The following is a 14651-nucleotide window of genomic DNA, read 5'->3' on the forward strand; positions in this document are numbered from 1 at the left end:
TCTCCTCTTGCTGCAGTTTTGTGTTTTGTAGAGTGCACGTGAGCTTCCAAATCCAATTATCGTGGCTCTGGCAACCCTGAGATCGGTCGCCCAATGACAGACTCTCTCTACAGTCAGCTCGCGCAAGAAGGTGGAACGTAAACCATTTCCAGAACTTGGAAGGCCGTAATAACCATAGACATATACAATGGTAATAACTAGTAGGTTATGTGAAAGACCCAGAAACACAAATATGCGACGAGGCAAAAAAATAAATAATAATAATAATAACAATAATATATTATTTATTTTTTTGCGACGAGGCAAAATACCGGACGTTTTTGGAATCCCTGCCGGACGCATTTTTTAGGTCTCGAAAAGAGGACATGTCCGGGAAAAAGAGGACGTCTGGTCACCCTAATTTAGGTTGGATGTTTTTCTGATCTGCGCTGTTCTGCATGTGCAAAAGCCACAACGTGACTAGCCTACTACAACACGGCTACACAAACTACATTTTACTATCCTGCTATTACTTTTGTCACAACGAATGAGAATAATATCAATTACATATTTTATTGGTTATCCTTAAACCCGTAAAAAAAACCCTCAAAGCATAATCCTGTTTATTTGCCGTTAAATTTTACTCAGTTAAGCATACGGTTTACTTAGGTTGCTACTGGATTTTCTTATCCAATATTTGTATTTGTGCGTGCATTTGTCGCTGCGAGCAGTCGGGCTTGCTTGTTTGTGTCGCTTATAGATAGACGTCCAGAGCCCTGTCTAGATTACACTGTTTATATTGAAGTGGACGTTTCCTCACTTACTACTTTGACTACTTCCTTCCAATTAGCGAACACTCCTTGAGCTTTAAAGGGAACACCCAGAAGGCCTACAGCGTCTAGAGGCCTCTTTGAAATATGCACTGGAAAAAACAGAAGCTTGGCCAAACCAACATCAAGCACGCAAATAATTAGTGTTTTGCTTTTATTTGGCCCGGTTTCGAACTTGCACTACATATATATTTTTATCAGGTCAAGGTAACCTTCTAATGATGGGGTACACTGACACAATGGAAATAAACAGTACTGCCATCGTATCAGCAGAGAGCACTAGAGTGTGAATGTATCACTACACATTAACTCAATTGCTTTGTAACGTCTGTATGTGTCCATTTCGATAATCATTCACTCATTTGTGGTGAACATACTTTGGAAGAAAGCCCTTGTAATATTTCACAATTTGAATGGAAAGATGATAGAGGCGAACAAGAAACAATGGTCTATTGTTTAGATGTAAATTTAACCTTATCAATCCCAGAGGAGTCTGTGTAATGTTTGTGTACCTTTCCAGAAGCTGCCCGACGCGTGCTGTACTGTTCAGATCAACCCTGAGGTAGACACACACCTGACCGTAGTCTGAAGAGAAGCAATACTTCACATTCCATCGATTTATCTTAAAGAGGCTGACGTTTCAACAACATACATTTTTCCATGTATCATTGTTTTTCATGGCATGTAATATACACAAAGAATAAGTATCAAAACTATGTAGGAAGACAGAATCTTATAAGCCGATAAATGATAAAAAATGATCTCCATAAAAAATGCTTAAAACAGGCAACAGTTCAATTATGTAGACACTTGTATAGATCTTATAATGTTGTTAAAGAATATTTCAAGGCAATATGTGATAGCATTCAGCAAATGGCATAAGCAGATATGACATGTATTATAATTTTACCCGGTGCATTTCATTAGGCTTGTCTAATAGTGCCATTTAAAACGCAAAACAAAAATAAAGAATATAAAATAAATATCAAATAGTATCGACTTTCCACAAGTTTTTAAGTCCAATAACTCGTTTACATTTCATTTATTGCACAGTTTTTTTGTTTTTTTGTGTTACGTTAAAGGGGAATAGATTTTCATGTAGAACTCACGTGTGCCAATATACCCATGTTTTATTAAACCATATCTGGGATTCTATCATGATCTTCCAAACATATGGCATAGTATCACTGGAATGGGATGCTAGCCCTTTTTTACAACAGTGCAACACTAGACGCTACGTCTTTTCCTTCTGCCTATTTAGTTTTTGAAACTCTGGCATGCAGTCACTCAGTTTGAGCAACCGTCTTCAGGAACAAACACGGACCCACACTGGAGCCCATCAGCCGCCCTGGAGCCCAGAGGACTGGCGTTCTACTGCTCGCCTGCTCACCAAACACCACAACATCTGATGCCAGTAATTAGCTCCTCTCCCCCATCTTATTGAAGGTGTGCTAATTAGACAAATCAGCAGGTGTAGCGGTTTGGTCAGATCCCTCCGAGCCTCCACAACATACAGTTGACACAAAAACACCGGCGCTGGTGAGACCTGACAGTCTCCGTCTGAAACGGACCGGCCCTTGTTAGTGCGTCATCGGGTGGATCCGTGAGGAACAGGAACATCTCACACCCAGACAGTTGTGGTGTCGGGGGTCTTCTCCTGCAGTGAACATAAACATAGGTGACATTGATCACTCCACACACAGCAGAGCAGCGATGAGATAGATACCATGATGGAGTTCTGAGGTCATATTATTGAGCCATACCTTGAGGTGCTGAATGTAGACCACGGCATCATGCACCGTGATGAAGATGTGCTGTGGATTCATGTAGTTCATCAGACCGCTGGAGGTGAGGATCTTTAAGACCCTTTCTAGATGGAGATGGGTGTATTAGTATATCGAGTTTCTATTCACATAAGATATCATCATTGAGACTCTGCCTTACCATTGCAGTTTGCTAAGTATATGCAAACCCCAACTTTCTGGCAATCAATGCACATCTGGAAAGGAAAAAACAAACCATGATTACCAGGTCTGTGCATGGATCTGGCAACGGGAAACTGTAATCTGTCCTGGGATTTACAGACCTACCTGTATAAGGAGTCTGGCTCCAGCAACATCAACAAATATCACACTGCTGCAGTCCATTAGTAGAGCCTGGACTTCCTTCTCAGCTGTGTATGATAGGACGAAAAAGATTAATAAATAATCATGGTGATTTATGATGTATTGTCACTCACATTCTCAACATAACTTCTCGCCATTTTCCTCCAATCTTACCAGATTTTAATAACTCATTATCTGATGAGAATGATGCATTTGCAACGCCTCTTTCCTGGAAAATCAGAGAAGAAAATGCATTCAATTATACTTAGAATACCTCACAAATACTATGATATAAGAATACAATACAATATAGCCTTTTTCAGGTGACATCATGATTGAATCAGCGCTAGCATCAGACAAAACAAAGCAAGGCCTGGGGGCAAATATGAATAGTATCCATCTGCGTTGTTGAGAGGCAGAAATGAAGTATTGTCTAATGTTGGTTTGGATATGTGACAGTGGAGGTTGGTCATGTCCACCGAATCAGAAATTGGGAAACTAGGAGGAACAGGTGACTGATCTTGTTACTCTCTTAGATAAACAAGGGGAGGTATGGTATGACACACAAATAATACAACAATTATGTGGTTAAGTTGATGCTTAACAGTTTCATGAGATGTAGGTTACTTTATCGCGAAATGCAAGTGCAGTTCGCCGTTAAGATATAGCCAATTGCTCTATTTACTATAACCATATCCTACAGAACTGTAAGTATCTTGTATACTGCGTTAGTTCCACAGCAATGTCTCATAATCATAGCGTTTTACTTTTGTGATAGGAGGAGAACAAAGTACCTAACATGATTTTGAGAGCGTGTTGGTTCCCTTTAGATAGAGTTCTTCCATACCAGGTTACAATACGATCTGTTTGACATTCTAAGTGCTTATTGTATTGTTGAATGAGGTTAGGTTCAGTCTAATTCCGAGAGCAGGTCTTCTCTGCAGCTCAACGCCGCCACCATCATTTAAGATAGAGACAGGCATGTAGTTAGTTATTAAATGGAAATACTAAAGCACAATATAGTAAATAAAGTAATAACGTGACCTAACATAGGCGTCCTATCATCATAAAGTTGTATACAAACACTTGATAACTGACAGAAGACCATTCTATCATTGCAGGACATATTCAGATCAACGCATTCAGTGTTTCTCCACCCTAAGCTCGGCAACAAAATAATGTTATCGTTTACCAACAGAAAGAGGGTCTATATCTACGAGACGAGCAATGCAGTACCATACAACATAACATACTACCAATGACTAGCAAACCAAAACCAGCCCCACAACACCATTCGTCCGAGCTGCAAAACAAAGCTTTCACACAAGCCCCATAGTTTGTGTGGACCTACTAGTAAATGCACCTTGGTGATGTGCCAGGCTTGGACAGAAAGTAGGCCTACTAGTACATTTAGGGCAGTGCTGGACCAGGCTTGGAGAGTAGGCCTCCTACTAGACGTGGACAAGGCTTGGACAGAGAGTAGCCCTACTTCGGGACGGACAGAGAGTAGGCCTGCTGCTAGACGTACCACGGTGCTGACGGTGGTGTCTCTCTGGCGTTTCTCCAGGGCCTTCCTCGTCTTTTCGAGGCTGCGGATCCTCTCCGGCGTCAGGCCCAGCAGACGGCTCACCTCCTCCTTGAAGAAGCTGCGGTTCCCGTAGTAAATGGGGCCGTTGTAGGTGAGGATCTTCACCCCCGCCACCTCGCTGCACTGTGGAGGCAACAGACATCAATAACCCTGTTGTTAGGTACCTGGAATAACGTGGTTATCCATGGAAACTGTGAACAGCTAGAACAAAATATGTGTGTTGCTTTTTTGTAATGCGTGTGTGTGTGTACCTTGCTGTGGTTTTGCATAGGTCTGTAGATCTCTGTGTTGCTGGCCTGGCCTAGCACCGAACACCTAGCACTGTGGGGAATCACAGTTAATTATAGGTTAATTAAGTTTTAAAGAAGAACTTTGGGGCAAAATGTGCGTCCTCCAAAAGTGCTTGGGTCTGCCACTGGAATTGCCTTTGAAAAAGACCATCTCCTTATCCGAAAGTTAAGGAGCGCCCTCCTTTACAAACAAAAGAGTTGATTAGTGGCAGTATATCCACTGAGTTGTACTGCTACATGGGGAACAACGTACCTCTGTGTGCGGCCGATCACTGTCATCATAGAGAAGATCACACCGATGGCCAAACCTAGGTCCACGTTGAGGACCACCACAGACAGCCAGGTGACCACCCACACCATCTAAGATAGGGGAAGGCCTGCCTGGTCAGCTTATTACACAATCAACTTTGTGAATATCTTATTGTAATTAATAATACATCAGACTTGTAGAGTCCTTTGCAACGTTGTCAAAGAAGCTTTACATACAGTATAAAAACAAGCTATAAACTTTAATAGAAACAGAAAAAAGAAAAGGGATTTCAGCAATTATTGGTTAGATGTACCACAATCATCATTGTGGTACCTCATTTTCTGATAAAAAAGGGACTTAACAGACATTTATTTACATGAAAATCGTTCAGATTATTACTGCAACCAAAAACGATGCGACCATCGGTTTGTCTGCTTATCTCAAAACTCTGCTTCTGGTATTGTAAATCTCAAAACTCTGCTTCTGGTATTGTAAATCTCCAAACTCTGCTTATGTAACGTAAATCTCAAACCAGTGCTTCCAGTGTTGTAAATCTGAAACGGTATTTTGTTTGAAGAGCAAGTTGAGCTTGCTCAAGAATCTTAACACACAGCCAGGTCATGTTTGTGCTTAACAATCAACACAAAGTTTCATTGATTGCTTTCGTTACTGCATTATCACACTATCGTCATGAAATCTGTTTTTTGATGTCATGACTTAATAATTTGACCCACGCACACACACCACTCACACACGCACGCACGCACGCACGCACGCACGCACGCACGCACGCACGCACGCACGCACGCACGCACGCACGCACGCACGCACGCACGCACGCACGCACGCACGCACACACACACACACACACACACACACACACACACGACAGACGAAAACAAATGATTATCTGAGTAATGAGTTTCTTTACAAAGTCAATCCTGCTGACTCTCCACAGGCCTGGCAGGTCTTGGAACTGCAGGAACATCTGTCTGAGGCTGGTCACGTTGATACACGCCAGCACCGCCTGGATACGACACAAGACATGTTAGCCATAGCCACTAGGAAGCAGGATCGAACACATAAGCTGCAATAACTACTCCAGCCACAGATGGCAGCACCTTTAGACAGGTGAGGAGGGCGGAGCCAATAAGTCCCACAGGCCACGCCTACTTCACATAGGCCCCGCCCACTTGTCCCTAACCAGCGCGGGAGTGAGATTGGAGGCGGACATAGGCGGACCCTCAGAGAGCCTCGGGCCTAAGCCCCGGGGCTCGAAGTAGCTTCAGTATCTCTCTCCACGCGGGTTAGATACAATTCCCCCCCTTTTGCTTCATAGTTACCATACAGAAATACTTTAACAAATAAAGTGAGTTAAAAGCGACCAAGGATTAGGACTACTTTCTTCAAAAATGCGACAGAGACAGATAAACACAAGTTAGTCTGAGTTCAACCTGAGTTAGTTATGAGTAAGTCTGAGTTCAACTTGAGTTAGATATGAGTAAGTCTCAGTTAGACATGAGTTAGACATGAGTTAGTCTGAGTTAAACCTGAGTCAGATATGAGTAAGTCTCAGCTAGACATGAGTTAGTCTGAGTTCAACCTGAGTTGGATATGAGTATGTCTCAGCTAGACATGAGTTAGACACTTAGTTAGTCTGAGTTAGAGAGGAGGCATCATGAGTTGGTCAGAGTGGTTTTAAGTTGGTCTGAATTGGTCAGTTAGACTTAATTAGATAGTAGTTAGATTGAGTTAATGAGTTACTCTTTTGTCTTTCTTGCTCATAAAGAAAACACTCATGCCTCATAAAACACACACCTTGGGCAGGAAGTAGAAGAGGGGACCAATCAGGAGCAGCACAACAAGGACCACCAGGCTGGTAAACAACCCAGAAAGCTGCATGGGAACCAACATTTGGATTATTATAGATTGCCTAGTCTGCCATTGTTATCTGTTTTAGATGGAAACCAAAATTATAGCATTACAGTTTCTTCAGAGAGGTCAACGATATTTAAAATTATAGACACCAAGTCGTATACTCACAGGCTTTAATTTTATGAATATTATGCATTACTAATGCAATACTATGCATTTTTATTCACATTATGCAGTCATGATAAATAACCAGATTCTGTCATTTTTAAGTTGTCAAAAAGTTGATTTTTTGACATTTATGCAAAATGACTTTTTGCAGGGTTATGAATCTCACTTCAGCCAACACTAAACATTGGCCAGTACTAGCCAGTGATCAAATGTTTGGTCGCAGTGGTTTCAATAAATTACTTTTGAATATTGTACACTGAGCAATGACCAAGCCCTCTTGGAATGGTCTGGTTTTATTATTGTGTACGTGGGGGACCAGCCCACTATCTCCTTTGAGGATAAATACAGTCTATGGTGTGTGAGCACTGAGTAGACAACCTGTGTGAATCCTCCCGAACTCTCTAGTATGTTGGTGGTGGCCAGAGTGGCTGAGCTCGGGAAGCACGTGAAGAGGGAGGACACCGTGTTGGAGATGCCGTGGGCCAGAAGCTCCTGAAGGACACATGTATCACACAGGTTAGCTTCATCCAATGGACCAAAACCAAGTTGGACGCAGGGTCACTCAGGCCCGTACAACATACATGGGACACATACAAAGGTACAATTTCAAATGAATAGGATGCAAGGCCCATATGAAAGGCAATGCATTCTCTTGACTGAATGAAACTCATAGTCTAGAACGCTGGGGGAACAGATTGTACTCTCCCGTTTCTTCATGAGGAACAGAGATCCCACAAAAGTGGCTGCCATTTCTGATTTGTTCTGAGAAAGGATTTTAGGATTTTGATTATGTTTCAAATTAAATCTAAGAAGATCAATGTGATGTTTGAGATTGATCACTGTTGAATAGAAAACGATGCAGGCATTGAGCTATTTGCACGTTACCCAGTGAAAATAGTTTCGTTACAAATACAGAGTTAGTCTACACACAATGTGCCCAACCAAGTATCTTCTGAAGGGCAGAGCTTTTTTATGAGAGGGCATAAGAGTTCACTGCAATGTGGTAAAACATCAGTTAATTATGAAGGCAAGAGAGAACAAGAAAATAGCTGGACTCATTGTTTTTGATTGGGAAATTTGATTGGGAAAAACATGTTTTTTAAAGACATTAAATAAATGCAATTTTATATTAAGATAAAAACAACCATGATGGAAAATTAAAAGATTTAATCAATTACCAAAAGCTGGGGTCCCCGGTTGGGTTGAATAAAGTATGCGTTTATAACTACGAACAGAGGCTGTATAGAGTCTGTGTGTTTATAACTACAAACAGAGGCTGTATAGAGTCTGTGTGTTTATAACTACGAACAGAGGCTGTATAGAGTCTGTGTGTTTATAACTACAAACAGAGGCTGTATAGAGTCTGTGTGTTTATAACTACAAACAGAGGCTGTATAGAGTCTGTGTGTTTATAACTACAAACAGAGGCTGTATAGAGTCTGTGTGTTTATAGCCACAAACAGAGGCTGTATAGAGTCTGTGTGTTTAAACAGAGGCTGTATGGAGTCTGTGTGTTTAAACAGAGGCTGTATAGAGTCTGTGTGTTTAAACAGAGGCTGTATAGAGTCTGTGTGTTTATAACTACAAACAGAGGCTGTATAGAGTCTGTGTGTTTATAGCTACAAACAGAGGCTGTATAGAGTATGTGTGTTTATAACTACAGAGCCGGGTACCTGGTTGGGGTGTATAGAGTACGCATGCTTATCAGCATATATCATCGCCAGGGAGACCGACACAGCATAGCTAACAAACGTTATTGCTACTGTGTCGCCAGCAATGTCAGGAAATGTGTGCAAGGCCGGCATCTGAGGGCTTGGGAATCTATGGGGAGGGAGGGGGACACAAGAGGTTAAGAAACTGGAACACCTCACCAAATAATTCACCACATGTACGAACTATTACCCGGCAGGGATATGGCCGACAATCTGGACGTCACAAGTGGAGTCCAGAGAAAGGGCATAAGCCACTCCGGTAGCTATGATCACCTGGAATAAAGAAAGATAGAAATTTTTCTTTATATACAAATACAAAGAATGACTGTTTTCAGGTTCCTACACCCAGTACTTTGATAATATAAAAAGACTCTACTCAAATCACTACAACCAGAACATTGATAATATAGAATAGAAGCAGGACTTTGCTATTAGAAAGACGGTATTCAGCATAATAGAAGCAGTACTTTGATCCATACATCGTGTGTGTACTAGGGCGGGACGAAATATCGATGCGGCGATATATCGATACACTGGCGCCAAATATCAATATAATATTTTTATATTTTTATATTTTAAAATATATATTATTAATATATATATATTATATTATGTAAGAATTTCTTTTGCATTTTTGTGCTTTATTCCTGAAGAGTTAGACAGGAAATATCGCCCGAAATATCAATATTTTATTTAATAAAATAGGGCTCTCTAAACAGATTTCCCTGCTCCCCGAGGTGGCACTCAGCACATGAATGAAGGAAACTTTAACGGAAATTAACTAACCAAAGACAAAACATGAATAAAGACCAAAATCCAGCACTTCATTTTGTATTCATTGTTAGACATATATCGTGATGCATCGTTATAGGATGTCAACAATATATTGATTATTGCAGAATCGCTGTATCACATATCGTGAAGTACCCTGTGATTCCCACCCCTAGTGTATACACAACATTGTGTTAAGCTGTGTAGCATGTCTGACCGTCAGGATCTCCACTGGGATCGGTGTGCGTAGGCGCTTCCTGTAGCGCGTGTTCACCTCCTTCACCGGGACCAGGATGGCCAGACACACCAAGGAGATGAGCAGCTCGGCCATGTTGGTCTGAGGCAGGTTCTCCATCACAGAGGCTAGGGTCTGAGGCACCACAAACATCACAACCCTCATGTAGCAGCAGGTGACCCTGCCCCACGCCACGGGGCGTGGCTTAACTGGGCTCCAGTGACTAGGAAGATGTTGAAGGAAACCATTTAATTGCAGAGGTTGAAGGTGCGATGCGATACAGCAGGGGGAATATTGCCATGTCAGAGCTCTATGTTGAGTGTGTGTGGTTGTGGCTGGTATATCCGCTGTGCACGGATGACTGAATGGTGGTGATGTATAAAAGGTAACGACGTTGATTTGAGATAAGCTACTATGTTTCCTAAGGAGTTTAATGCATTAAAAAAATAAATAATAATAAGGGAAGAGGGATGGAGGATGAATGGATGGATGGATGGATGACCCATGACGACTGTGGCTCTAGATGCTCCCCCGACATCTTGGAGTGAGCAGGACTTGAAGTAGCACAACAGGGCTTACCCTAAACAGGGCGAAGTTCCCGGTGTGGCGCGTCAGCCGCAGGCCCAGCATGCTCTGGAGCTGCGACACGGTGACGTGGAAGGCCGCAGCGCTGGTGAACGCCTTGACGATGGGCTCCGACAGGTAGGTGGACAGGAAGCCCAGCCGCAGCACGAACATGCAGAGCTGCACCACAACATGGGATAAAACACACCGCAACATGGGTTAAAACACACCACAACATGGGTTAAAACACACCACAACATGGGTTAAAACACACCACAACATGGGATAAAACAAACCACAACATGGGATAAAACACACCACAACATGGGATAAAACACACCACAACATGGGTTAGAAACACACCACAACATGGGTTAAAAACTCACTGCAACATGGGTTAAAACACACCACAACATGGGTTAGAAACTCACCGCAACATGGGTTAAAACACACCACAACATGGGTTAGAAACTCACCGCAACATGGGTTAAAAAGATATATGATAATGAAACACACCACATGATGGATTAAAATCACAGATGATAATGAAACACACTGCATGATGGATTAAATAAACACATGATCATGAAACACACATGATAATGAAACACACTACATGATTGGTTAAAACACACATGAAAATGAAAACACTGCAATATCAGTTATTTGTGTGAAAGACAAAGATACATATATCAGAGGCAGGAATGTCATGGCAGGATATTTCTAAGGGCTGTATGACTGCAAACCAAAACATTCTGGGTCAAACCAAATGTCTGCAGTCTAATGTAATGACTAATGTCATGTATCTTACCCAAGAGTACAATAAAAGTACTTTACAAACGTATAGATAGACCGAAACATCACACAGTAAGTCACTTTGCAATGAAGCACCTTATAGTTCATACTAATACATATAGACCTCCGTCATACAACAGCATCAGCCAATTATATTCATACATCTGAAAATAAGGTCCAAATCACTTGAGATAACAAGCAACATAACACCTAAGAATTGAGCTAGAATGTGTGTCTGTGTGTGTGTGTGTGTGTGTGCGTGTGTGTGTGTGTGTGTGTGTGTGTGTGTGTGTGTGAGTGTGCGTGTGTGTGTTCGTGTGCGTGTGTGTTCATGTGTATATGTGTGTGTGCGTGCGTGCGTGCGTGTGTGTGTGTGTGCGTGTGCGTGTGTGTGTATGTGTATGTGTGTGTGTGTGCGTGTATGTGTGTGTGCGTGTGTGTGTGCGTGTGTGTGTGTATGTGTATGTGTGTGTGTGTGACTGTGTGTGCGTGCGTGCGTGTGTGTGTGCGTGGATAAGTGCATTGAGTCGGTTGCGGTCGGTATGTCACCATCATTATTCCCGAGAGGAGGGCCACGGCCGAGGCCACCCCTATCCTCTGGGCCTCGAGGGCCGCTGCCTCCGGGCTGCTGGCGTTGAGCTGCAGCGGCGCTGGAACCAGCTGCTGCACCACCGATCCCGTCATCAGGCTCACCACGGCAAACGTACCTGGCACAGGAGCACCGCTATCATCAGTGGGAGGGCCTCACGTCCACAGAGAATCCATACCGTTTTAATATTGAGGCATTGTAGCAGAGTGTAGTGTAGTTTAGATTTAGCTTGAGAATAGTGTTTATTTCAGATATATGTCAGTATATCTCAGTCTGACATATATCAAAAGCCCTAACTGCTTATAATAAATATAATAAGTTTACATTTAAGTACCAATTCAAATAGAAATGTACATGCGGTACATTTAACATGCATATTTAAATGGTGATATGTTGGCTGGTTCCGAGGCGTCTGTTACCTGTGGAGACGTGACGGCCTGTGCCGAACAGCATGTAGAGGACAACCGGGAAGAAGGAGGTGTAGAGACCGAAGATTGGCGCCACAGATGTTAGGAGAGCAAATGCCATACCTGGAATCGAAAAATAAATATGGTCATTTTAAATTTTATATAACTTATTCAATTTTATAACATAGCAGTTAATGACATGTAAAACATAGATTGGGTTATAAAAAGCAACCGATGCCTAATTGTAAAAGCTCTACATAAATTAACACATTTTGGGAAACAGATAAATCATAGTGTCATTCTTCAATCTATCTTAATCCTTGCATGTTTGTCGTAATTTAACATAAAGGAATAATATTGGGATTTTTTTTTTCAAATTAAGAAGTAGGATATTAAACATAAAAACATATATTCAGTCCACACCTTTTTGTTATAAATCGTAGGCCAAGATTGTTCAGTGTGCTGTCTGAGCGTCATAGGCATGTTTTTCATCCATTTCACCGTTTTAATTATGTGCAATATTGCTCACTTTATATTGACTTTTATTGACTTAATTGACTTATTTTGTTGACTTTTACTGTTAGTCCATTTTGTCAGTTTGTCAACTGTACTGTACTGTCTGTTGCTACTGGATACCTCAATTTCCCCAAGGGGATGAATAAAGTAGGCCTATCTATTTACTTATGCTACTTACTTACTTAGGCCTACTTACTTAGGCTACTTACTGACTTACTGACTGACTGACTGACTGACTTACTTACTTACTTACTTACTTACTTACTTACTTAATTACTTACCTTGGGGTATGTGCAGAATACCGACAGTGAGTCCCGCTATGGTGTCTCCTAGAAGCCATTTCCTCAGCCTGTACCTGGGCAGCCAGCTGAAGATCGGGACGCGCTCGCTCAACAGGTGGAGAAACGCTCGCCGAGAACACCTGCATTTCTGAGCGAGTCTTTTCCCGAGTAACAGACTGCCGGGCGCCCTGTCCTCTTTTCCATAAGTCTGTTTAAAGCGTTCCTCCGTGTAAATATTTCTATACACGGCCACTGAAGCGGTCATCTTGTGGCCCCAGACACGCTATGGTCTAGTGATTGTTGTCGAGCATTAAAAGTGGATGTCTTTTGAATTCCATATATAGCGGACCCTGGCCCCAACAGCCATTGTTTTTCCTGTCAGACGCTCCTTAGCCAATGACATGGCTCAAAATTTCATTTTTTTTTTTTATCATTGTGTTGAACTGCTTTGGGAGGATTCACACATCTCTGGTCCGGAGAACCCATAAAGGTGTGCTTGGCCGGCTCCTATCGAGAGACCCTCTACACCCCTGGGTCCTACTGCTAGAAGGATTTGACTTGAATGATACAATGATGAATTAATCAAATCTAAACTGTGTAAACTTTCCTTCTCCTTACGGGATATACTTATCATAACATAACCATGCATATCCAACTTAACCCCATGCCCCCCCCCCCCCCCCCCCCATCTCAAAGTATATTGGCAGAACAACCCCCCTCCCCCATCCTCCTCTTCGTTTGTTCATCCTGAGAGTCGCTACAAGGGAGGTACAAGATACACAATCTATGGCACTGTGTAACATCAACAGAACAAGGCAGTTGTTGCTGATGTTGGAGGTGTGTTATTACGAGGTGTTCATATCCGCTTGCAATGGATGCCTGTTTGCGGGGCCTTGTGTTTAAACCGTGTAGCCATAAGGAACTGTATCCTTCCTGTGAAATCCAATCACACCTGATGGCGGTTTGGTTCAGGGATCAACCCCCCAGCTTGACTTCTTCTGATCACAGATTGTATCACCGGTCTCCCCAGAGCTGGACTGCAGAGGGGCTCTCCGCAGGAAACACGGTGTGTGTGTGTGTGTGTGTGTGTGTGTGTGTGTGTGTGTGTGTGTGTGTGTGTGTGTGTGTGTGTGTGTGTGTGTGTGTGTGTGTGTGTGTGTGTGTGTGTGTGGGCTGGGCTAACCTGATATCGTTGGTCCTTCAGACAGGACTACAGGTCTTTACAGGTCTGGCAGACGAAGATCACGGCTGATTGGCTACTATGTTTTACAATTACACAGACACGCTTAGACTGTATATAATACCACCTAAACTGACTTGACATATGTGTACATTGTTGGAAAATATTGCAGTTTTACAGGATGTACTCAACAAGTATATTGTAGTCGAGTATTTGTTGAGATTTATACTTTTTATTCACATTGAGTTTTTTGGTGTTTCTGGCATCTGTCTTATTAATCTGTAAACTCCCTATTGATTCTATGAATGGATTCCCTCATCCTGTGTGTTTTGATCCACAGTGTGAACGGAGAGAAGGGGCTTTTTACAGGTGGCTCGTTGGCAGTTGGTTGATGAGAGAGAGCGAGAGCGAATGACTGCACTGCGAGCAGCTGTATAATGAAGTAAGATTTTAACCTTTCAAAATTAGTAAATGTATTGGAAACAGTAACACTATAAATGGAGGATGGCATCGTTT

At 42.2% G+C, this 14651-nt stretch overlaps 1 protein-coding gene across 2 annotated transcripts; it reads right to left on the reverse strand.

Moving 5' to 3' along the window:
• Positions 1-949: 949 nt before the first annotated feature.
• slc26a10 (solute carrier family 26 member 10) lies at positions 950-13579 on the reverse strand. 2 transcript variants are annotated; one of them, XM_060064215.1, is made up of 18 exons: positions 12956-13575; positions 12171-12281; positions 11712-11869; positions 10383-10547; positions 9786-9938; positions 8988-9070; positions 8759-8906; positions 7464-7577; positions 6861-6938; positions 5974-6069; positions 5046-5152; positions 4754-4823; positions 4443-4625; positions 3089-3143; positions 2900-2982; positions 2754-2808; positions 2573-2679; positions 950-2466 (listed from the first exon to the last, which is right to left on the reverse strand). In XM_060064215.1, the coding sequence occupies exons 1-18, from the start codon at positions 13218-13220 to the stop codon at positions 2431-2433; spliced, it is 2067 nt and encodes a 688-aa protein (XP_059920198.1). In that variant the 5' UTR covers positions 13221-13575; the 3' UTR covers positions 950-2430. The 2 variants fall into 2 exon arrangements, with proteins under 2 accessions (XP_059920198.1, XP_059920207.1); XM_060064224.1 differs by lacking the exon at positions 5974-6069 and having other exon boundaries at positions 12956-13579.
• Between the last annotated feature and the right edge of the window lie 1072 nt (positions 13580-14651).

The sequence above is a fragment of the Gadus macrocephalus genome, chromosome 1 (assembly GCF_031168955.1).
Source record: "Gadus macrocephalus chromosome 1, ASM3116895v1".
Classification (NCBI taxonomy): domain Eukaryota; kingdom Metazoa; phylum Chordata; class Actinopteri; order Gadiformes; family Gadidae; genus Gadus; species Gadus macrocephalus.